General features: G+C 40.6%; 3 protein-coding genes across 3 annotated transcripts; 2 read left to right on the top strand and 1 right to left on the bottom strand.

The window, feature by feature from the left end:
- The first annotated feature begins 203 nt into the window (after positions 1-203).
- Positions 204-8,650, top strand: pgap6 (post-glycosylphosphatidylinositol attachment to proteins 6). Its single transcript, XM_020618393.1, has 13 exons — positions 204-374; positions 1,158-1,341; positions 1,565-1,766; positions 2,574-2,701; positions 2,819-3,084; positions 3,192-3,538; positions 3,637-3,733; positions 4,224-4,338; positions 4,952-5,094; positions 5,230-5,408; positions 6,209-6,355; positions 6,475-6,591; positions 6,749-8,650. Exons 1-13 carry the CDS (start codon positions 311-313, stop codon positions 7,076-7,078), a joined length of 2,319 nt encoding a protein of 772 aa, XP_020474049.1. The 5' UTR covers positions 204-310; the 3' UTR covers positions 7,079-8,650.
- A 1,373-nt stretch (positions 8,651-10,023) lies between these two features.
- Positions 10,024-17,928, bottom strand: rgs11 (regulator of G protein signaling 11). The gene is given in 17 exon segments (XM_020618301.1): positions 10,024-10,668; positions 10,760-10,842; positions 11,065-11,203; positions 11,288-11,375; positions 12,082-12,197; positions 12,391-12,504; positions 12,804-12,865; positions 13,390-13,419; positions 14,748-14,829; positions 14,940-15,016; positions 15,144-15,202; positions 15,414-15,465; positions 15,714-15,820; positions 16,613-16,663; positions 16,871-16,967; positions 17,164-17,341; positions 17,848-17,928. Coding segments are annotated over 16 exon segments (1,251 nt in total). The 5' UTR covers positions 17,227-17,341; positions 17,848-17,928; the 3' UTR covers positions 10,024-10,637.
- Positions 17,929-18,109: 181 nt separating this feature from the next.
- On the top strand, positions 18,110-23,082 carry ints15 (integrator complex subunit 15). The gene is made up of 8 exons (XM_020618300.1): positions 18,110-18,214; positions 18,812-19,059; positions 19,152-19,373; positions 19,505-19,670; positions 19,876-20,153; positions 20,281-20,518; positions 21,763-21,802; positions 22,657-23,082. Exons 2-8 carry the CDS (start codon positions 18,865-18,867, stop codon positions 22,871-22,873), a joined length of 1,356 nt encoding a protein of 451 aa, XP_020473956.1. The 5' UTR covers positions 18,110-18,214; positions 18,812-18,864; the 3' UTR covers positions 22,874-23,082.
- The last annotated feature ends 1,708 nt before the right edge of the window (positions 23,083-24,790 follow it).

The raw sequence follows: 24,790 nt of genomic DNA, 5'->3' as shown, positions 1-24,790 counted from the left end.
TGTAAGACAGCATATAAAATTATTATTAGTTATTTGACAGATACAGGATTTTTCGATAGGATTCAGTAGTTTATGCAGTTCTAAGAACCCCTTTTTAATTTCCCCCTGCTCTATTACCAGCCCAGCAGGTGGCGGTAATGAACCTTAAGTTGTCTTGTACACCGCCAATAAACATTATAAGATGAGGAAGAGGGAGGAGGAAGAAGAAGGAGGATACATAGCGGTTTCCTGGTAGTGATAGATTACATTGGTGTGCAAATACGGGTGGTTAAAAAGAAGATGTAATGGTTAACGAAGTTGGAAAGGAAACATGGAGGTTTGTCTTTTACGTCGTCTCCTTTTCGTCGCCTTGATAGCTTGGGCGTTAGGAGACGGTAAGTGTTTCCGACGTATGTTTGCTAACTGGGTTGTTACAGTAGTTTGTTACCTGAATGCCAGTTGCTCAATCTGTGCTCTGTAAATATGGTCTCACAATAGAGTTAGGTTCACATGCAGATTATTAATGAGGTTCGGTTTTATTAACACCACGTTTATAGAGAGTTATGAAGGGGACAACATTTGGTTTATTAGCTTGGTAAAAGTCGACTGTTTCAACGTTTAGTATTTGTAGCCCTGTATTATCATTCGGTCTTCTTTCTTAAGTTATTGGGTGTCAGTTTGTCAGATGTGCTGTAGCGTTATACTTTCAAATCTCCACATCTGCCTGGGTGTTTTTAAGGTATGTTTTCATTATTACTTGACCCATTACATGCGTTTTCAGTCATCCACTGTACCATTATCATATTGTGATCATACTTAGATTGGTAATAATAGGCCACAGTTTTAGCACACTGTGATAAAACTCTGTCTTTGTATGTGGGAAAATTATAATAATTTGTCATTTTATGAGAAAACAGTTGATCCAAAAAGGAGTTGGCAGAATATAACAACTGTTAGCTCAATCCTAGTTTCTATATGTTTAGTCGAAGAATAATCCTTGGGCCATTACACTGAGGGATAGACAAAAATTAGACAAACAGAATGAGTCAAATTTTACTCACTTATTAGAATAAATATCTTTATGCAATTGATAACAAGGAGTTTAAAGGAAATCATTTTAATGTGATTTTATTTACTACTGCTATATTTTCATACAGTGAAACCCTTATGCCCCACAGATGATCAGGTGACGTTTGTATCAGAGCTCTCGTCCAAACCAGCACAGAAGTTGTCAAAGTACGGGTGGTACGGCAACGTACGACTGCAGAGGTTTCATGTGCCGGAGGAGACTGCCATTGCTCGCTGGCTCTTCTCCATCACCAAGGGCCACAGCTTCCACTGTGGACAGCACAACGTCACCATGTAAGCCATTAATTTCTATCTCACCACCGTCCTCCACTGCTTTATATTTCTGGCCTCTTCTGCTATGTTGATTGGTCTTTTTTGTTTAATGAAATCAGATGTCCTTCTCTATCTCCTCACAACCTTTTGTGAATCTTCTTTGTCTGCTGCTCAAACAGTTTCTCTACTGAAATTTCTGCCGTTGCTTTCTTTCCGTTTCTTATGTCTTCTCTCTCTTTCATAGCCATATTCGATGGGGGGCTCCTCCAGTTATAAATCCGACAGGTTCGGTGTTTCCCAATGCAACACTATGGAGCCCCAGCCTCTCTCTGACTCTTCCGGTAACCTCACACAGCTCCACTACCTTTAACCTCTCCGACCCCAATCCTGGTGATTGGTATATTGCTGCCCACTTGCCTGAAGATGATGGGCGCATTGAGCAGAAGGTTTGTATAGAGCTGTAGACAGTACACTTGATGCTTTTTATCACCGCTGTTGTTTTGATTTTTTTGTTTTTCCTGGTCCCATTGTGCTCATTAAAATTGCTGCAATTTTCATGAAAACAGTTTTAAAGAAAGGTTTGAGGCCAGTTATTGAAATATTGTGTATGTTGATTATTTATTTATTTGTCTGCATAAGAATTTAGTATTATACTGAAAGGCCAAGATAGGCGACTGTGGTTCAGTGGGTGGAGTGGTTCTCTCCCAACCGGAGGTTCGAATCACGGTGCCTGCAGTCCACTTATCGAAGTGTCCTTGGGCAAGACACTGAACCCTCAAGTTGCCCCCGATGGTTAGAGCCATCGGTGTGAGTTGATGCTGCAGATGGCTGCCTTGGTACTGTACCAGAAACAAATTCCTTGTGTGTGTGTAACATGCAAATAAAGGTGATTATCCTTATCCTTATTATGAAATGGCAGTATTGTAGTGTTGTACTTTTTCTTTAACCACAGTCTGTTCAGTCAGCGCATCAGGTATGTGGATTGTTTCATAGGTCAGGTAGCCAAACCACATTCCTCTTCTTGTTTTTCTTGGCCTGTGTTCTTGCACAACTGCAGCTGGTAATGTCTTATTTACCAATAGCTGGCCTATTTACATTTTGTCTTTAATGTCCTTTGTATTTTGTATGTGTACATTAGTTTTCTATTGTTTTACTGTTTATGTGAAATTCAAATAAAGTGTGATTGATTAAAGAGAACTCTGTACCAGAATATGGACAAATGATATATTTTTTGTCCACCTTTTATTTGTTAGGGCTTTCCGTCCTGCTCCTACTTCTTCCAGCCTCAACTTGCAATCAGGAGAGCAGTGGACACACCCATTTTAGAGCAGGGCACATCCGTCCACCAGACTGCAGCCCCTGACAGACCTGCACGCCTTAAGTAAAATGTGTTTGTGCATCCTTGTACACCTATTTTATTCCATGTAGTGTCACAGTTGTATATTTTTCATATCCGTCTGTATACAGTAAGTACACAATATATTTTTTGCTGTCTTAGGTTGTATATTCCAGAGTTTGCCTCTTCTCTCTCCGTCTCTGTGACTGACTGTTCATCGGGGGGGAAAGCAGTCGGTGGAAACTGTTGGCTGGTCCTCAGGCTTGGCTCTGCCTCTCTGCAGCACAAGCCAGTAACAGTGAACTGCTCAGGGACTGGCTGCTCTGCAACTCTCTCAAATCCACCCTGGGACACCTGGTTACGAGTTGTTGTTGAGAGCAGCCAAGACAACCATACTGTAACCTTTAGTATCTTCTCAAACTACACAGGTGAGCATAGAAACAGAAGTCTTAAATATAAGGTGTACACCTCATATCTCTGTTCAAATTCATCACATGTGTGTGCTTTCTGTTCTACATGTGTGTCTGTACCTCAGTGGGATGTAAGCCAGAAAGTGTAGGCCTTAAAGTAGATGATGACTTCAACAGGCTGCGTGGCAACAGCAGCTTTTCCAACTATATATCAGCAGACAACAGCTCAGTGGTTAATGGCACAGTTGCCCTTAGCAACAAATCAGAATCAGCGGTACCACTGTTGTCAGCGTCAGCGTGTGTGTGGAGCGTCCCCGTGCTCTACGAGGAGGTGGATGTTCTCTCACTCCGATTCACCCCCGTCAACGGACCCAGCGTCAGTGTTACAAATACACACCCCACGCTGCTCACCTACCCACTGTACACACAAGCCAGTGGTGGTACACTCAACCTGCAGCTCACATTCAACACTGTGAGTACTACTGTGCGGTTAAACATATGGCACTAGATATGAGAGTCACAAAGTTAATCTTCCATGCTGTGCTGTGTTGTGTGTGTATGTGTCTGTAGACTAATGTAACCCTGGGGAACAGCAGCAGTGTGGTGGCCTGTCTGTCTCCCTTCTCTCCAGTCCTCAAGCTCAACCACTCTCAGCCTTGTCTTACAGGTAGCCCAGACCACTTACAGTTTACTCACATTTGCACTGTGGAATTTATGCATGATCACCTGGAAATAACATTAATCAAGCAGCATCCAGACAAAATATCAAATGGATAGCAATAGGAAAAATAATAAACACTTCTTTACATATTGACATAAAAAAAACATTCTGTTTTTATTACAGAATGTTGAATAGTGGAGTGTAAAGCTATGAAGCAGGTCAGGTTTATGGAATAAGACCGACACGCTCTCAGAGGTGTTCCCCTGCCTACTGCCAAGTGCATGCTGGGATAGGTTCCAGCTTTACTATTTTATGCATTAGGCCTGTCAGATGTCTGATGATTAAATCTTTATAGCAACTTAACTGATTGCACTAATGTTTCCTCACTGATTGCCTGCACTAATGTTTCCTCACTGATTGCCAGCAGCATGTAACAAAGTAGGAGACGGAACTTTGCGCTATAAAAATAAAATTTGGACTCACTGTGTATCTGCAGCTTTGTTTGGAGGATATGGTGTTCACATAAATGCCAGTTTTCCTAAAGCTGTGATCCAGCTGCCTTTCCCTCAGTCAGCAACATGGTACCTCACCTTGCAGCTCACATGCAACAGGTAAAACACACACACACAGGCATAATGCATTTGTATATTTGCAAATGGGTTTTAATGTTTCTGAATATTTTCTGCACCTTTGTCACTTTATGCCCGCATGCCCTCCCACAGACGGGGGAAGCAATACTCTCCACAGGCAATAAGTGTGTTTGAAAATCACATGCACTATGAAACTGTGTACACATGTGATTGCATCTGTTCATATTAATATATGCACATTTAACATCATGATTACTGCTGCTGTTTGTTGTTTTTCATTGACACAAATAAGCTATTTTGTGTTACGCTACAGCTTGTTAACACAGAGATGTATAGTGTGCCTACAGCCTTTGTTATATTTACAGATTCGTACTAGAGGTGGTCCATATTTTTGACCATGTCTATTACAGTTGGTGTATGTGTTTAAATTCTGACTGTTGTTAAATCATGACTGGAGTCAGAATTAATTTAACAGTAAGTAAAATGATCATATTTGGAGAAAAGCGAGAATTCCCAGTACATTTCTCTAAGTCTGTCTCAAACTTAGGAATTTAGTCTGGACTTAGATGTACTCAAACCTGGAGTTTGATATCTGTCTAGTTTACTGGTTTCTGTATGACTGTCATTTTTGCAGCAGTGACTGTGGTAATGCATCAGTGGTGCCTGTGGTCCCAGATGTGTTTATTAGTGCCTGTGTAGAGGACTGTGGGACATACGGTGAATGTAGACTGCTGAGATCCTACAGCTACCTGTATGCTAGCTGCGTCTGCAAGGCTGGTATGGCATAACCACACACACAAATCCCCTGAAGGGCTTCAGAGTATCTGTAATTATATAAAACAATAAGTGTTTTCTCTCTATTTTTGTCATTGATTCCATGCATTAATGTGGGCTCCCTGGGTATATTTGCAGGCTGGAGTGGTTGGGGCTGCACTGATGATAGGACAGCTCAGTCATACAGTCGTCAGATGACGGCAACTCTGCTGCTCACGCTCAGCAATCTGTTCTTCCTGCCTGCTGTTGTAGTGGCCATCAGACGCTGCTACATCACAGAGGCTTCTGTCTACCTCTTCACCATGTTCTTCTCCACGGTATTGAACACTCTGAAGCACAGCATGCTCTTTATATTCTAGGATTGTTTCTGACAAAAAAGATTGAAGTTGGTGTCCATGTTCTGGTTGCCTCATGCAATAATGTGTAAGAAGGACGTTTGATGAAATCCAAGCTAGGATCTCTGCCGAGTTTGTTTGAACACCCAAGGCACAGCAAGGACTAACCACAGGTTTTTAGTGCTTAACATGTAGCCTTAAGGCATTAAATGTTTCTAAATGTAAAAAATGTTTTTATGATTTAATCTTAGTTAACACAATCGTATAGTGATGCCGAGTCAGGACATATGATATTGATGTTGATTTGTGCGTCCTTCAGCCATGTGACCAGCTAATATTAATGAGCTAGTAGCACTTTGTAGTACTTTGCAGCAATTATTTATCACATCTGTTTGTGTTTTTGAGATGAGGATGATGCAATATGTCTCATTTAATCTATTTGAGGACGTTATCAAAGTAGTGTCTAGTATTTACTATGTGTTTCTCTTAATAGAGTTGTTAGATATGACTGTTGATGATCTTCATTTTAAAAATATGCCTTGACCCAGAAGAGATCATATACAGATCTCATGCAGTTACTATGCAGGATAGATGTTAATTTCTGCAATAAGCAGACTGTTAGAAAAACATACATCTGGCATATTGGGCACTGTGGAAATGTGTGTGTGTGTGTGTGTGTGTGTGTGTGTGTCTTTTTTACTGACTACAAAAGTAGGCCTTTACAGTGAGTTGTTACCATTCAGAGTGCTTATTATTCTTCTGGTTTTTTCTTGTGTGTGTAGTTCTACCATGCATGTGACCAGCCAGGTATAGCCGTACTGTGTATTATGGACTATGACACCCTACAATACTGTGACTTCCTGGGGTCAGTTTGTTCCATCTGGGTCACCATCCTGTGTATGACTCGCATCAAGGACACATTCAAATATGTAAGACACAGACTGTTGCCAGTTAAAAAAATAATACTCTTTACTGAGCATTCATGTATTTTAAGTGTTAAGATTTGTTGACTATTGTCTTTTTCTTACTACTTTGTGTGTGTGTATAGACAGTGTTTATGCTCGGGGCTTTGCTGATTGCCATGTCAATGCAGTTGGACCGCAAAGGCCTGTGGAACCTGCTGGGCCCCGTCCTCTGTGCACTGCTGTTCATGGTCACCGCATGGGTAACACACCAATAAACCATTGTCTTTTGACAATTTCTATGTAGATGAAGATTATTTAGGAAGTTTTAGATCATTTAGGAAGTCACACAGGGGCTGAAAACTGAAGATTGATGATACAACTATCAACTTGCTGAGCCCAGTCACCTTTTGTTTGCAGGTGTATCGAGGAGTGCAGCGTCGACATTGTTACCCGCCATCTTGCCGACGCTGGGTCTTCTACCTTCTCCCCGGGGCAATGTGTGCTTTGATCGGGGTATGCTTGTACATTTTCGCCGAGACAGAGGAAAATTACTACTACATACACTCACTGTGGCACATCCTGGTGGCCAGCTGCGTGGTGTTCCTGCTTCCACCAAAGGAGAAGAAAATTGAGGCACTGGGCTGGAGCAGGGGCTGGAGCTGGAGTTGGAGTTGGAGCTGGAGACCCCGGGTGTGTGGGTACACTCTCTGTCAGAACGGAAAGGATGAACTCTACACTGTCACATAGTGGTGCAAAAGATGCACCACTATGATGCAAAGTGGCTCGATACAGTATTGATTGTTAGCACTACAAACATTCACAGAAGGTAAATATTTATACACAAGCACAGGGTTTCTGCTGGTGGTGGCAGAGTGTGTTTAAACCTCTGACTCTTCAAAGTTTATTATTATATTCAGTAAAGCATTTTAAAATCAAATCTAATCAATTCTAATAAATGTTCATATAAATGTGCAACTATTCTTATATATAAGTTAAAAAAAAAACTATCTCCAAAGGTCTTATATTAGTATAAAAATGCAAACCTGCAGACAACACACACACACACAGGCAGCACATCTAACCCAAACTGAACCTGTTGGAACCTCCAAGGTGCACCAGCCTAAGCTTAAACCTCAAGGCCTCCAGGTGGCACACCCACTGACCTTTGACCTCATGGCCAGGAGTTTATACATACTACTGTATACGTACATATTTTACTAGGTTAGGAACTGAATGTTTGAAAATATTTATAACAAATAACACTTTGTGGACCTCTTGAATCTTTATATTAAGTCTATCACTGAATCTACAGATGAAAATATGCTATATATATAATGGATGTAAACACTCCTCACACTCCCATTCTTTCATATTTCCATCAGCCCGGGGCAGAATTTGATCAACCTGAATTGTGTTTAACTGTCAGATATTTAAGTCTTTAAAATAGTCCCAGCTCCAGCTCAGTCTGTGGTCTTCATCTGTTTGCTTTTTATCTTCAGAGGAGTTAACTGCACATTACTGAATCAGAAGAGTCAAATATGCACAGTGGAAACCATTTAAAACCAGCAAACTTTGCAATAGATTCTCAGACGCTGGTCACGTTTAGGTGCAGTGATTTGGGACACAGGGGTCTTTGCTCATTTCTTTAAACAACACCATGTCTTTAAACAGCATACATACAGCTTGTGCTGAAACTGGGTACATCTCAAGTCTTTTATAAGATTGTTCCTGCTTTTATGGCCTGAGGCCATCCCAAGTCTCTTATGTCAGTTCTGAGGAGCAAGGAAGCTGCTGAAGGAGCCACGACCGAGGATACAGCCTTCGTGGAAGTTTTTTTTTTTTTTTTATGAACCAACATGCCCATTTATCAAAAAGCATTGGATGCTTCAGATGAAGGATCAGAGGAAAGGGCATCTTGTCATTAATGACGTGTTTCCTCGAGTCCTCTCCCCACACATGTTTTCCTCTTATTTGGACTAAGACACGAGGAAAAACCACAAGTGAGGGAAATGACAGTGCTTATAAGAGACTTGGGATGTACCCATAGGCCTTTCTTGTTTTGACTATTCCTGGTTGTGTTTTCATCTTCACTATTTATGACCACTTTTTACTAAGATTCATTCTGAAGCACTTTTATAATTAGAAAGCTGATTCTACTATGTAATCTAAGTAGCCCATATGTGTATGAATGGACACAATGAATGTATATTCAGATTACTGTGTCCAGTGCTGCCTCTTTTAACTGTCTTGTGCAAATTAGTGCACTGTACTGTATGTGTGAGTTTGTCTTCTATACTAGTAAAGCTACTGAGCACTTTCCATACTTGTGTAAGACTAGATAGTTTGTCGTGTGCTTGAGTGTCCCATGCTGAGATGATTTTCTCATTGTGATTTTGCACTGGAACAAGCTGAACATTTCTGCCTCACACATGCAAAGCCTAATGATCAGTGTTGAAATATGTAAATCATTTTAGTCTGTTGTCATGATGATACATGCCAATGAAATAATTCCACTACAACATACTGCAGCTTTCACTGTGTGTAAGAATCTTAAATTTAAAATATTTTAATTCATTTCACCTAATTTTCAATGTCTTAACATTTTCAGACAGCATTTATTTGACCAAAAATAAACCTGATACATACAGTCTCATGTTTTGTATTGCTTTTATGTGGACATAGATTCATAGTGTTTTCTCAGTCACACACAGAGTGGATATGGTACAGAGCTAAGGAGATTAACATAATCCTCAGGAATGTAGAAAGTGCTTCTGTTGAAACACATTTCACTGTGTATGTGCCCAAACATGAGAGTATATCTGCTTTTGTATCCATATGTAGTAGCTTAACTCCATTAGCAAATTTGATGGGCTCTCAGGTTTTGCAAAGCTGATGGATCAGTGCTACACATTACACAACATTAAGCACCTGCTTATTGTTTTGGTGGTGTTGGCCTGTGAATTGACTGAAAGGTATAAAGTTGTTTTTCATTAGTGGGTGTTTTAGTGGGTTTTTTGTGTGTTGTATTTTCATAAGGTTGGGGGAGTTGCAAAACAGATTACAGTACTAAAGGAAATGTAAGCATAAGGGCAGGGGGTGATGAAATATCCCGACTTTTAATCCCTAGAATGACTGAAAACGAGTCTCCAACATTTCCTGTAATGCAACACAGTAGCATCTGTTAGACCTTCCCTGCCTGTTAAATGTTCTCATTTTACACAAAGTACGGGAAACATTAATTTACAGTAAATATGAATGGTTTGTCCACATACAGCCAGCAGAGGGAGCCCTCCAGTAGAGGAACTGCAGCTCCCACAGAGCCGTTGGTGGGAAGAAGAAAGGGAAGTAAACACTGACAGGTTATTAAATGAAAAATGATGTAAAAAGAAAGAGGGGGTGAGTAGCAACACTTCTGGAACAAGATTCTCATATGTTACAGTTATGATTTCAGGATTTGAAAAACTATCAGGTTATTGCCTAAATTAGTTTGTCAAAAGCCTTCAGATCTGGAGATTAATGCATCCTAAAATAAACCACATAAATAATTTGTGACGTAGATTAAAGCCTACAAACAGAACAACACAAAGAAAGGGAAGACAAAAGTGAGGAAGGCAAAGGAAGTTATTGAAAATTTAAAAAATAAAAGCCTCATCACAAATCCCCACACTTTACTACAGCATGCGGCGCTGAGAACACAACACAACACGAAGTGCTGCTGTGACATTTTATTGGGATGAAAAAATGCTCATGCAGAATGGCAACAACAATCACAATGTGAAGCTCCAGCATGGAATGACCCTAACAAGCAAACTCTACAATTATCATACACATGCTGAGATAAATTTCTGAATTAATTGCATATATATGTTCTCTATCAGCAACCTCTTTACCTAAACCTGTTTATAAGAGACAGAGTATTCCCTGTATGAAAGCTGTCTCATGGACTGAGGGTAGCGGCCTATTAGGAATCAGTATCAAAAACAACAGGGCACATTGTTTGGACCGAGATTAGATGTAGAAGCAGGATGGATATGCAGCAGTAAGAGTTCATGCTCTGGGAGTAAAATGTGCTGCTACTAAGGCATGCATTAACACGTGTGCTCTGAGACAAAGCTCTACATTTAAATCCTAGCTCTGGTAATGTTACAGCAGTGAAAGAAAAGCTCTGGCTTTCACTCAGACAGTTTGACTTCCAGCATCAGACATGGGAACCGCCTGCAGTGTTGGTACCTGTTTGCCCTGCCTGCTTGACACGTCTATCTTCTTTTGTTGCCTGGGTGACGGCCTGAGCAGGGGAGGGGCTAGATTACCGCTGCCATCTCATAAAGGGGAACACACTGAGGGGAAAGGGAAGAAGAAAAATAAGTATAATTTAATTAACTAATGAGTTATTGTAGAGTACAGGGTGTCAACAAATGTGAATTTAACCTTTTCTTGGTTTCCTGGGGGACAATAGCTTTGGCCAGCATGTTCTTGTACAGGTCAGACTTTATATATCTTGGGTATGAGTCCTGGATACACACAGATAAAAAGGCATAACACAGCATTAGCACCAACACTCATTCTAATCAGTGTCGGCCTATGTCATCTGGATACATCTGCTTTTAGTTGACGCCTTGGGGATTTAAGCAACTTAAGTGAAGATCACTAGTATGGTCCATTAAGCCAAACCATTTTAGGTGTCCTAGCATAGAATCAAGTATCAAACTACAATGGATGAGTCAGGGAGAGACCTTTTTCATAAGGAAGTAAATGTGCATTTGTGCATCATCCATGACAAAGCGATGTGGGTGTTTGATCCCCTCTAAAGTTTTATCCATGGTCTTGCTGTCAATGTTGACCCAGTGAGCAGCTCCAGGTGCCAGGAAGTTTCTGAGTCACACACAAAAGAGGAACAGTCAGCTTATAGTAGATGTGAAAACATGTCTCTGCATGCTTGTGCGCTTGTTTACTTACTTGTAGACCTCTTCCACTTTCTCTGTAATCTTGGAACTTTCTCCATGTCTAATATCCTCACAGGCCTCCCAGAAACGCAGGTTCTCCTCTAAGAACAGAGAGGGAGAGACGGCAAGGTGTTGGGTATGAATAGAGGTGAATGAAACAGCACAAATCCTGACACACACAGACAGACCTTTACTAATAAGGCTGGTCTCTGTGGAAAACCTATGCCCCTGGAAGTACTCCACACATCATATCTATATGAACGAACACATCCCTCTCCCATATTTTGCCCTTTACATTCTTCACCTGTGTATCGCACTCTTCAATCTGTCTTGGACCTACCTCTCTCCTCTCTAACTTTACTTTCCATGCTCCCAACAAAACATGTAATGAAATTAATCTTCTTTTCCACTACTTCAACCCGTGGGACTGGAAAATGTCATTAGGGAAGATAATGCTAATAAGAATGGGAATCAATTAAAAGTTAGGAATAGCACATTTGTTTATTTGTTTGCTGTTGTAATAAGTTTGTCCCTTTTATTTTGTTTGCGGTATTCATTGCCAATTCATACCATATGTGTAAAACAGAAATGTGTTTTAATAAGTATATGAAAGCATATGGGATATTCAGTGTCTGAATGAATTACACCAAGCTGGCCAATCACCAAATGTTTCACCAAATTCACATATGAAATCTGACAAGAACATCAGGATTCACAATACAAAAAAACATCTTATGATAGTGCTGTGTATGCAGATTATTAAATGCATTTTGAGTATAATCCAACATGTCTGTCACTTCCCCTCACCACTAAACTCTTTCTCCAGGTAGGTCATAAACTCCCGCCTCCCCATGACATCACTGAGAAGCTCCATGAAGCTGAAGCTCCAACGTTCCACACGAAGACGTGTCGGTGCAGGTACTCTGCTCATAGAAACACAACACAGAGGCAGGAACAAAACTCAGAGCTTTAGATCCAGACATGCAGGCATACATGATACAGACTGCTCTGTTAATGTTGAACTAAAATATGAATTAAGATGTTAAGAAATGCAAGGAAAGATGAAGCCAGCAAAACAGGCTTTGACTGCAGCGTGTGTATTGTGTATTCTCTCACATTTCTGCATTCATTGTCCAGTGTGCAGTGTCATCAGAGATCCAGGGGTTACTGGGAAGGCAGCCTTGCATGATGGGATCGTGCATCTGGTACTGCTCACTGTATTTTACAAAACTGCACTTCCACACACAAGTGCAGAGGCATGCACACGCGCACACACACACACACACACACAAAGTATTATTGTATTAGTGCTCCAGCTCATAAGAGTTAATGGTCATTAATTTCAACTTGCCTCTGGAAGTATCCATTAGTGGCTCTTATAGTGGGAGCATTAACTGTTATGTGCATGTTGTGTGCATGCATGAGTGTGCTAGAAATGTAGAGTTTGGTTCAAGCAATATCCATTAGAGCTTATGTGTAATTATGTGCATGTGTGTCTGCATGTTCTCACACATCAGACTGACACGCACCCTTCTAGACAGATGGATGACTTTACACGGTTTCTTCCAAGAGCTCTTCTACAGGTTTCAATCTGTAAACAAGTCGAGCCAAGTCAAGAATCTTTATTGTAATTATGCACAGCACAACGAAATTTCTTCCAGCAGCTTTCACCTTAAAAGACACATTAGTTACATAAATAACACAATAATTGTACAAGTCAATATAAAAATATGAACAGATAAAAATGAAAATGTATGGGACCTAATCAGGTCAACAGCATATTAGCAGCAGAAGAATATAGTCACATTCTAAAGTGCAGCTCAGTGCAAATCTCAGTCTTTAAGAAGAGGTGTGAGCATGTGTATGTGTCTGCAGGAGTCCAGTATTCTATCTGTATCTGTCCGTTGGGGGGGGGTTGTGTGTGTGTGTGTGTGTGTAACTAGGGGTTAGGGGGGTGATTGATTTCACAGCTCTGGGGAAGAAGCTGTGTCTCAGTCTGTTTGTTGACAGAACATAGACAGAACTCACATATACAAATGTACACACACAAAGAGATCTATAATACACACTCAGTGTACTTAAAGTGAGGCTTTATAAATTCTATATGATTGTTACCTCTCCTTTGTAGTGGTCACTGTTCTAGTTCTGTGGAGAGAAATAGTGTCACCGTGTTTGGTCACACACTGCATGATAGTGTACATTTACACAGTCAAAGGCAGCCTCCCTGTGTCCACGAGTGTTCTCCAAAACAAACAAGGACTTTGAAAAATAAACTAGGTTATATTCTGAAAAATGAGGAGACTACAGCATAAGATTGGTCATGACATAATATATATTTCTTAACCTCTGTTTATAATTGCAAAAAATGTGATATACTATAACTGCCCATAGCATAATGGACACTTACTTTGAAACAATCCCAGCAGCAAGAAAGAAGGAATGCAATAAAACAAGTAGAGAAGAGACTGATAGTGTGCTATTGTATTCAGTTTTTCAGATAGCAGTTAAAAAATGGGGTAAAGAAACATGATGATATCACTGACCAGTGTAACTCCTAAGTTATGTGGTCTTTCTAGACCCATGTCCAACACATTATGTGTCTCTGGCTGAAAAGAAATACACATACAGAATTAGGCTATGTATAGTATATTTGTTGTTGAGTGTGTGCATATACACTATGTGTGTATGTTTGTGTCTGATAAGAACGTGTGTGAGTGAGCACTTATCCTTCCTTGAGCTTTCCACTCCACTAGCTCGAACTTCTATTCCCAGGTTTCTCTTTCTTTATCTCTGTGCCCTCGTGCCTAATTCATAAGGCATGAAAAGATGGAGTCCCTCCTCCAGACCCTTGTCCCCTGTTTCATCCTGCCATCTTTACATCAGTCCCTCTTTACAATTCCAATCACCCCTTTCCTCCTTCTCTACCTGCCCCCTACATCTTCTTCCCTTTCCGATCCTTCTCTCTGTCTGTCTCCATCTAAGAATCAAATAGACTGCTCCTGTGTATATAAAGAGAGTAGAATGTAATGACTCACTCTCTCTTTATCTGTTCCCCCTGTTGCTAGCTGAGGCTTTTACTAGAGAGGCTGAATATTTCATGCAGGAAGCAGACAGGACTGTGTGTGAACATTAGTGGGATCTCTGACTGTGATACACTTTTCCACAGTTGTATAGTTTCATCTGATTGTATACAGTAATATAATGTACCCACTTAATATAGTAATAGTATAGCAAAGTATATTATAGTGTGGTGCAATGTGGTATAGCACAGTATACTATAGTGCAGGGAAGCATAGCATAGCATAGCATAGTATAGTCTATAGTACAGTTATAGAATAGTGTCAATGTAGGACAGCAGCAGAGTATAGTGTTACATAAGTTATATTATGGTGTAGCAGACGGTAAGATATGATAGTATATTATCATACAACACAGGACAGTACAGTCTTATAGCACAATACTAGTAGACGTACCGGAGGTCTGTTGACGAGCCAGTAAGCCTGCTCCTGACATTCTAGAACAATGCGGTCAGCCTTCCTCCTCTGTTTGGATGCTCTAAACATAAATTACATTGTAAGCTTGTGTGTGTGTGTGTGTGTGTGTGTGTATGTGTGTCTGTTGTGGTGGTGGTGGTGGGGATGGGGGTGGGGGGTGCGTGACTGTACCTCAGTTGCTCTCTGGCTTGCATCACCACAAAGTCCCAGGTGTGGTTGATCCTCTTGTGCAAAACATTGTATCTCTCCTAAAAAGATGATAGAAGGAAGGAAGAGAAATGATGACATAGGCACACAGGCCTGTTACCTCACACTTCCCACTGCATAATTCATAATACACACACTCTTTTTCGGTGTCACACACACTTTCCTTACCTTTTCATATTCCATCAGTTCTCCTTGTTTTCTTATGTTCTTTTTAGCCAAATAGATAGCTGGTGATAAGAGGTAAAACAAACAGCTAAGAATGAAAGGAGAACAGAGACTTGTGCTCTGATTTACATAATCTGTTTCACTTAAGGTACCTGTAAATGCTTATCAGAACCTTTGTAAGACATTCTATGTGTCATACATTTTATTATGTGATCATTTGCAGTTAACTGTTGTTTTCCCTCACTGTGCCCCTACATTTTACCTTTGCCTTACCATAGTCCAGTTCTGAGGCAGGCCATCGAGTACTAGTCCAGAAGTAAGGGGTCTGAGAAAAACAAATGACTTTTTAAAAATGTTTGACAGAGACTGATGGTGAGGTGGGTGATGCAAAAAGGGGCAGCACAGAGTGGCAGATGGATGGGAGATTAGAAAACAGGCTAATAGAGTGAAGGGGAAAGGGTGAGATAGTGACAGACAGAAGGTGACAGTTTATTCACAAGACCAAGGAAGAGGAAGGGTGGGTTTTTACAAGCAGGTAGCAATAACATGCTGTATGAAGGATGATCATCTGACCTGGAAACGGTAAGGTGACTCATCAGCTTGTAACACAAGAGATCTCGGCTCCTTGAGAGGGTAAATATACCCGTACCTCACCAGCATGGCACCAAGGTGAAGACCCTCTGTTAAAAACCACACAAGTCTAAAACTTATCACTGGATTGTGTTACAGTTTCACTTTTTTTTTTTTCTGTCAAGGATATGAACTTACACGCATCCACCCCTTCAAGGCAACAAGAACTCAAATCGCTGTGTGTTTAATTATCTGGCTGATATTCAAGAAAAACAGTTGCTGCACACAATGATCATAGGTTTCTTCTTCATAACTTCAATAAAAAGTAATTTTGTGGTGTATTATTTGAACATGTTATTGCTTGTGGTAAATGACCAATTTTTGAAAATTAACATGTTACCCAGGGTTTTATTTATCAGTCTCTCTCAAATGTTCTGGTGATGAATTGCAACATCAATTTTCAAGTCTCACCTTGTTTAATAAAGGATTCTTACTTTTATGACTGACAGCTACCAAAAAAGCTTTGGGATGCATTTTAATCAGCTATCTTGCTTGCTCATCAAGCTCCTCCTTTAGTGTACTCTGAAGCAAAAGGGACCAGTAAACTACATTTTCCTCCAACCTCTGATTTAGTTCAGGTATGGTTAAAAAAAAACTCTACAGGGACACTAATCCAACCCAGATCATCAGGTGAGTTAATCAAACTTGGACCCTCTGGGGTTTGCTCCATTCCTGTTTACTGGAAACAGCAACCCAACAACAGACACAAACATCATATCACGTCAGCTTGAGAGAAAACACCATATCCTGGCAACACAATAGCAACAGCACACAGCAAGGCAACAGTGGAAGAGAGAATCACAGCAGATGCTTTAAATCACACACACAGTGCAGTTACTTACCTTCTTCACAGATATTGTATTTCTGGATCAACCAGTCAGTGACATCACGGCCTGCAGATGAAGAGCCAGAGAGACAGGAGACAAGAAAAGAGGATAAATGTACTCTCTCCACTTTACTGCACACAGTATTTTCCAAAATTCCGTGCTGCATTATGCATGACCACTGAGGCAAACACAAGCTGCAGTGTGCATATCCATGCATGCACACACAGATGTTAATGCACATTGACATAACGGGACAGAAATACACGCACACACCTGTCATGGCGTGTGGAATAACCGTGATAAGGAGCCTCTGGTTTCTCATCTTCATGCCCATGTCAGGGTCCTGCATGGCCACAATCACTTTCTCCATCTGTCAAGGGAACATGCACACATTAACCCAACATATAAAACACATATAAACATTCAGACAAACAACGCATTAATTAAATCCACTCTTTCATAACTTATTTTCATGCTGACATTGGATATTTTCGGATCCATACGGGGTTACCTCACTAGTATATGTCAACAAATGAAACCAAAGAGCCAGAACCATACAGTCTTACTTTTCGAAAGCCTAACATTTGTTCTCGGTGCCAGCTTCCTTTAGCCAGGGGGTTGATGGTCATCCTGACTGCTTGGGATCACTGGACGGGACGTAGAGTGCCAAGCTGAAGTGCTGTCGGGAACGCGCGGCACAGAGACTAATTCCTTTTTTCCATCCAGCGCCCGGCGGACGCGCCCCTGTGTAGATTAGAAGAGATTACATTATGCCTGAGTGATTTTCAGTGTTAGGCTATATAGTGTTTGTACAGAAGCGAAAACATCTTGGTTATGGGTTTTTGTATCCTTGTCAGCGATATTTAAACTCATTGCAAAGGCAACTAAAGATGAGCAAAATTTCAGTGGTATAAAATATATAACGAAATGTCAAGTTCTACACATTCATAATTCATTGTAGCATTTTGACATAGCCTAATACAAACATGAAACCGAGTGATACCTCTCATAATAAGTCATACAGACTTGACCAACCAGCACTGACTACGAAGTTGTATAGCTAGTTCACAGGGTGATATGTTTATTGGTCATTGTTTATTAAGGCTTAAATTTAACAAACACCCTGTTGGCAAACGTAAAACAGAAATATCTTCAACAGTAGGCCTACATATATATATAAACAAAATAAATACAGAGTTGCTTTATTTTAAATTATTAAACGATTCAATTTAATTAATTCGAAATTTTACCTTTTAAATTTTAGAAACTCGGTGCCTTACGTTAGCTTGAAAAACATACTTAATCGCTCATGATAATAAAAAGTAAAATTTAAAAACTTTAGGTCTTAGCTTAAAATGTTTTACTATTTAATTGTCGCATTGAAAATAAAAAGGAAACCGCTCTGGATAGTAACAGTCCTACAAAACATAACGTTATATCTTCATAAATACATACGTTAACAATGAATGAAACCACGGCCCTTGACGTTAACTATGTAACAGCGCTTTCTCTGAAAATGTCAATGGCAGGAGTTTTTGCCCACTCGGCTTCCGTAGAAGCAGGAAACGGTATCGTTGTCGTTTTGAGTAGTGGTCTCATCGTCGGTTATTATATCAAGTAAGTTTCAAAAATTAAATTGAAACCTGTTGCAGAGGTAAGAGTTTTATTAAATATAGGCTTTTGCGAGGCGGCTACAGTGATAACTAAGACACGTGAGATTTGTTGTTGAATGGAAAACACTCTTTTTAGCTAACCTTGCTAATACTAGCTGTAGCAGGATGGAGGAGACCGACTGTGTGTGTGTAGTCTGTGGTCCACTTAAGAAGTGTGGAGTTAAAGCTGTGCACATACAGTTTATAACATGATTATGTACAAGTGTAAAGTTAAAACCCGACTTTGCGGCTACTGTTCTTGTGTCTTTGTTTATTGTACCATTGGTTTACTTCTTCTGTGCATGGACAAGTTAACATATGCTGAGGATCAGTGCATTGTTGTGTTATAGCTAATACAGTAGAGTGTAGTATAGTAATAGTAGTAGTATATAGTATAGTAGTATATTTTTTGTTGTTTTTCTATTCAGCATATAAGACATGTCACAGATTTCATGATTTCATTAAGCCAAGTCTGCAGCATTATTACATGCTCATGATGCCTCATTTGAAAGTTAAATTCTAGTGATTACTTACACCAGTTTAATCATCTATTTTGAAACAGGTTTGTAATGTGTCACTCTTGAAGTTTCAACAACACGAAGCTTTAAAGTTGTGATGGGTGACATTCGTCTGTCCTTGCTGCCCCGCGATGTGCTGAGTGCAGCCAAGGAGCTGCTGTACCACCTGGACATCTATATCTGTAACCTGGTGCAGTCTGGGATGCAGCCTCCTCAGGTTGACGCCAAAACTCTGGAGCTGGTGGAAGAGTTCATTCTGCATGCACCCAAGGACAGAAATGCTCCAGTCAGGGTAAGACGTAATACGTAAACGCTTGTGCACCATTATACAGTCTCTAAACACAAAAATGTGGACAGCCAGTTAATGGTGCCTTTGTCTTTCAGAGGATGAGTGCTCTCCAGGAGCTCCAGCTGCTGGAGATTATGTGTAGCTGTTTCCAGGAACAGAGTCGAGACACAGTCCGTCAGCTTATGTTCTCTGCCCTCTTCAGTCTCCAAGGCGACCAAGCAGACGAAAGCCGAATGTCACTGTTAGGCAAGCTGGTCTCCATGGCAGTTGCTGTGGGCAGGGTCCCTATCTTGGAATGTGCAGCAACCTGGTTACAGGTGATGATTCAGACACACATGATAAAATGTGTGTTTTATGTGCATTCTTATATTCATTCTGTGTTTGGATGCATGTGTGTTGAATGTGGATGTAGTGAACATGTTCCTTTATTTGTATCTGTGTCATGCAGAGAACACATCGTGTGTACTGCGTACGTCTGGCACAGGTGCTGGTAGACGACTACTGTAGTATGGTGCCCGGCTCAGTGCCCACCCTACAAAACATCCACAGCGCCAGCCCACGCTTCTGCTGCCAGTTCATCACTGCTGTCACTACCCTCTATGACCTCACCTCAGGTACTTTGGTGCTATAATACAATACAACAACATCTACTGGGGCCTCGATAAAATGGGAGTTGCCTTCTGTTAAAAAATGTTATTTGGCAGATGGAATATATTATGTCAGCATAATGTACCTTCCTATTAAGAGGCTAAAAATACAAATAATTCCAAATTTTGTCATTTAACGTGTGTGTGTGTGTGTGTGTGTGTGTGTGTGTAGAGGAGCTCACCCCTCCTTTAGAACTCCTCCAGATGATTGTTTCGTGGATCCAAGATGACCCTCGCCTAGTCTTGATTACCTTCCTGAACTCGCCCCTCTCTGGCAACCAGCCAATCAGTTCACTAGATGTCACACCACTAGGGGGGTTGGTGCGCTGGTGCGTTAAAGCACCGCTGGCCTACATGAGAGAAAAGCAGCTGGCATTGACCAATGGCAGCACTGAAAGTGAGCCAGAAGCAGGGACTCTCTTCTCTGCTCTTCATTTAAGTGTCCTTCAGGTAAATGTTTTTTTATAGGTACATGCATTTGCAGAATACATCCATTGTACATACTACAACAAACTTACAACATAAAAATTAAAGACACTCAAGCCTTTTTCTCATGCCATTGTCCATCCCCTACCAGGTCTTCATGCTTCTGCCAAATATACTAAATGAGAAGGGGCTTTTTGGCCGGTTGGCACTACTCCAGATGGAGTCTTTGGCTGCACTGACCTCTGATCTTTCCCGACTGTTGGACCAGGCTGACAAACACACACACACGTCATCCACAGGCACACACGCATTGTCCCAACTGGCCTTGGACCGGCTGGCACAAGCCCTGCAGGTGGCCATGGCCAACGGAGCCTTGCTCTGCTCGAGAGGTAAGAGTGTGGTAAGGATGGATGGAAAGATAAAAGTGGTACAGAGGTTGAGGCTAGGAAGGTAGAGAGAGAAGAAGAAGACTGAAGCCCTTTTCGGACATGCAGTGGAACACTGAAAGTATCTAGACATTACCTAGAGAGCTTATGTGAGAATAAAAATGTCCGAGTCATTTGACCCAGACATTGGGCAGCTTCCTAGTACAAAGTCCAAGTAAAGTCCAAGTGAGCTCGAATGAGCCCATGTAAGAAAACAGCCGCATATAGCCTGGAGTATTCACGCAGAGCTAGTGGGTACTTTGATGACATGCTGGTGCCACAATTGTCAGACAAGGCAAGAGACTCAGTTGTTTATGACCACATGACAAACCGGTTACCTGACCATGTCATATCCCACCCCCTGCGCACTTTGACATGGACTGTCTTCTGTTGTGCCCTATATGTGTGAAATTGGCATAAGCGAGCTTGTATGAGCTGCTGGATGACACTGCTGTGGCTGACTCTCAATGAGCTACTTCAGCAGAGACAGTGAACACAACAAGGGTGTAGGTGAAGGGCTGGGTGGAAGGTAACAGTGCAGGGAGAGGGAGGGGTAGGAGGAGCGGAGTGGTTTCCTCTTAAGCCTAACGGTTGCCTCAGTTTGATTTGCTGAGCTTGCTTATTGTGGCTTTATAACTGCAGATATTCAGATCCAGCCCAGTCCTTTATTTCCCTCTGTTCTGTCAGTGTTTGCTGTGATGTATACAAAGACAATGAATTGCTGAGAGCATACAAAGCTCACGTCCAACAAGACGTATAATTTCAAAAATATGAATTCTGAATTTGAGGATATTATTGTAGTTCAAGCTGGAAGCTGTTATTGTTTGACAAATCGTTAATAATACATTTGTGTGATCATAAAATCAGCAGGTGCTTTCACAGTAGCAGGAGAATGTCCCTGCTCTGCTATAGAAATGTAGATCAAATTGCATTAGCATGGAAAACAAAATGAAGCATAAACCTAATAGCATCACATTTTTCTAGCTAGTACATTTCTTGCCAAAATGGACATAACCTTCATTTTACAGCATCTGCATCCTCTTTGCTATAAACATGCACAGGTTAACAATGTGTGAAAAGTGATTGATTTCATCTTTTACGGATCATTAAATAAGTAATTGATTAATTGGCTGGATCGCTCATCATCTAGATTGTCTTATTGTGCTGTAATGTTTCGGTGCATATTACATGTCACATTGTCTCTACAGAGGACCTGAGAGCCATCTGTTCCCGCCTCCCCCACAACAAGTAAGCAACACTAACCTCTTATTTCCCATTTACTCAGAAAACCATTTCTACTTGCATCTTGGATTCAATGAGAACTGTAAAATGTAATCATTTGACAAAACCAGCATCTGCTTCAGTTTAATTTGTGGATAAAATGTCTACTGTAGTAAGCAATATGTCTGTATGAAGCGCAGACCTCTGCTGGGTCTGTCATACAGTGGACAGCATGTGGTGTTAAACAGAGGTCTAATAAACACACCTGAAAATTGGTGACAAAGAATTAAGTTGCTGTTATAACGGCAGCATTAATTCAAATACAGATTAAATCCCTGTCATTTAAATGAGGGAATAAAGTGTAAAAGAGGTACATTATCTTTCTGATGCAGAGATAAGCAGTCATTTCAGGCTACTTTGCTTTCAAAAGCAGGGATTATGTGGACTCATAACACAGCAGGATCCATTTTAGAACCATCAGCATATTTACAGTAAGCACACTGCCAAATAGGGTCCCACATTCAGGTTAATTCCACACATACACTTGTGTGTATAGTAATGTAAACAAACTTATTGCACATAAACACAGGTTATGAGAAAATGAATTATTTTATAATGCTTACATTAGTTGGCTTGCTTAAGTCAGAATAATGGTTATTTCTGTGTAAGACAGAACGGTGCAGCCCTCACTGACAAAAGAATCTCTCACATAATCTAAGTTTTGTTTAGTTTTGTAGGGGGCCCTTTGTATTATGGATGTGTTTCAGTCCTCAGATTTTTGTTGTGATGTACTACATTGTTGTATGCATTTTGTTTTCCATTTGAACATTTTCTCTATTTTGTCTCCCTTGTTTTCTCTTCTTGTGTATTTGTGTCTCCAGTTTGCTGCAGCTGGTGTTGTCCGGCCCAGTGATGTACTACAACAACATCCACACGCCTCCACTGGCCTTCAGCCCGCATGCAGCTCATTCCCCCATCGCCTCACACCCTGCACACACCCCACACACACCTCTTGCCACCCACCCCTCCCCTCACCCTCAGTACCCCACTCAGTCTTACATGACTGGGATGCCATTTCCCTTCCGACCCAGCCACTAAGAAATAATATCCAACTTGTTTGCAGATGTGGAGTGTGTGTGTGTGTGTGTGTGTGTGTGTGTTGGGTAATGAGTGTTGTTGTCTGTTTGTTAGCATGCATGAACTAATCTATGTGTGAGTGTTATGTATTAAGATGCTGTAAAGCACATTTGCTTCTGAGAAAGCCCGTGATCTTGACATGTTTGTCCAATAAATATTTTTTTACTTCATTCTGTGTTGTTCTTTATACCAACCACATGTAGTCACTGTTGTCCTGTTCCCAGCTACATATACAGCAGCTTTCCTATAGCAATAGTAATATACATTTTAACAATAATATACATTTATACAGTTTCAAAGAGCTTAATGATAAAATGCAAAACTAAAATCGTATAACACACCATAAAATGCAAAACTAAAATCGTATAACATAACACACCGAGACACAGACAACATTAAAAACTAACCTACCGTGTATTACACATAAAATTGTCATAGAAGAGAAGTCATATGATGATCACAAGAAGGAAAAGCTTTCATATGTAAGGTCAGGTCTGCATTTTAGGGATTTATTGTAGCTTTTTCAAAATACAGCATGACAGGTTTAATATTGCTTTATGCAGACTATGGGTTGTTGCATTGTCAGAAACAATCATCATTAGTGGAGTAAACCAAACTGCATGCTATAATTGATACAAAGCAAGCATTTTAAATTAGAACAAAACATGAAATTCACAAAACTTAGACGTGAAAAAGCCTTAGATTTGACCCATGTAATTGCAGGGAAACGCAATCAAAACCTTATGTTTATCACAAAAAGTCCAAATATCCAAATGCAGACTGTTCACCTCTTTCCCAAACTCGACATGTTGCATTGTGCAACCAAAGATGTCAAGAGTTTTTCGGAGCCAAGCCCTGTAAGTGTGGCCCTGTTTTGAGACAGATAGTGTATCATTGGTCTACAGCACACCACAAAAAGAAAGCTGACCAACCGACCTCAGGACCCCAGCTGCCCACATCCAGGCTGTGTATTGCATCATCCATAGCTGTCTCTGCATAGCCTTTGTGATGGCTATCTTTTATATCAATATGTTTGTGCAAAATTTTAATTAGAAACTTAGGTCAGTTGTGTTTTAGGGATCCTAATGGACATGCATGATGTCTGCGTTACCCCAGCCCACACACTTTTTTTTATTTCAACTTACTTCAACAGGGACATGCATGATGTCTGCGTTACCCCACCCCACACACTTTTTTTTTTATTTCAACTTACTTCAACAACTTATGTACACATGCTGAGAAGGAAATAAACATAATGAAAGATAACCTTGTGCACTCCTACATGATATTGTTATAACAGCAGTCACTACTTCCTTATCTTTTTATACTATAAATGTATTACCATGGTGAATATAAAATTTCCTTCATACATATCGGAACAATGGAGCTACAACATCAAGTTTCACATGCAGTCCAGGAGAGTGTCTACATATTGCAGCATTGTGACTTTCAGCTGTCGCATCACATTGTTTCTCACAGGTGTACAGTGCACTGCTGAAGGCTGATTGTACTGTGGTTACAATCTGTAGAATGTACTATCTATGAGTATCCCCCTACAGAGCTCATGGGTGGGACTGTGATAAGGATATCTTTTCTGAGAAAATGATGCATTACTATTGCTGGGGGAACGTGACAGATGAAGATACTGTTCAAGAGAAAAACGCGGCATTGGAGGGGAAGAGAGTGGACGTATGTTCATGCTATAGAGAAAGGATGAGGTCTGTTTCTATAAATCCTAAGGGTGCTGCTGGGTGGCTTCCAGATTCACTACACTATATAACTAGTTTTGCTTGGGCGCAGTTATATGTATTTATAATTCAGTAGCAGATTTTCCACGTTTCAGTAGTCTTGATTTGGTTTGGCCTGGTTCCCCATTCC

This window comes from Monopterus albus, unplaced genomic scaffold, assembly GCF_001952655.1.
Source record: "Monopterus albus unplaced genomic scaffold, M_albus_1.0 scaffold204.1, whole genome shotgun sequence".
NCBI lineage: Eukaryota > Metazoa > Chordata > Actinopteri > Synbranchiformes > Synbranchidae > Monopterus > Monopterus albus.
The sequence above is the reverse complement of the archived record's forward strand: the minus strand, read 5'-3'. Positions and strand labels throughout refer to the sequence as shown.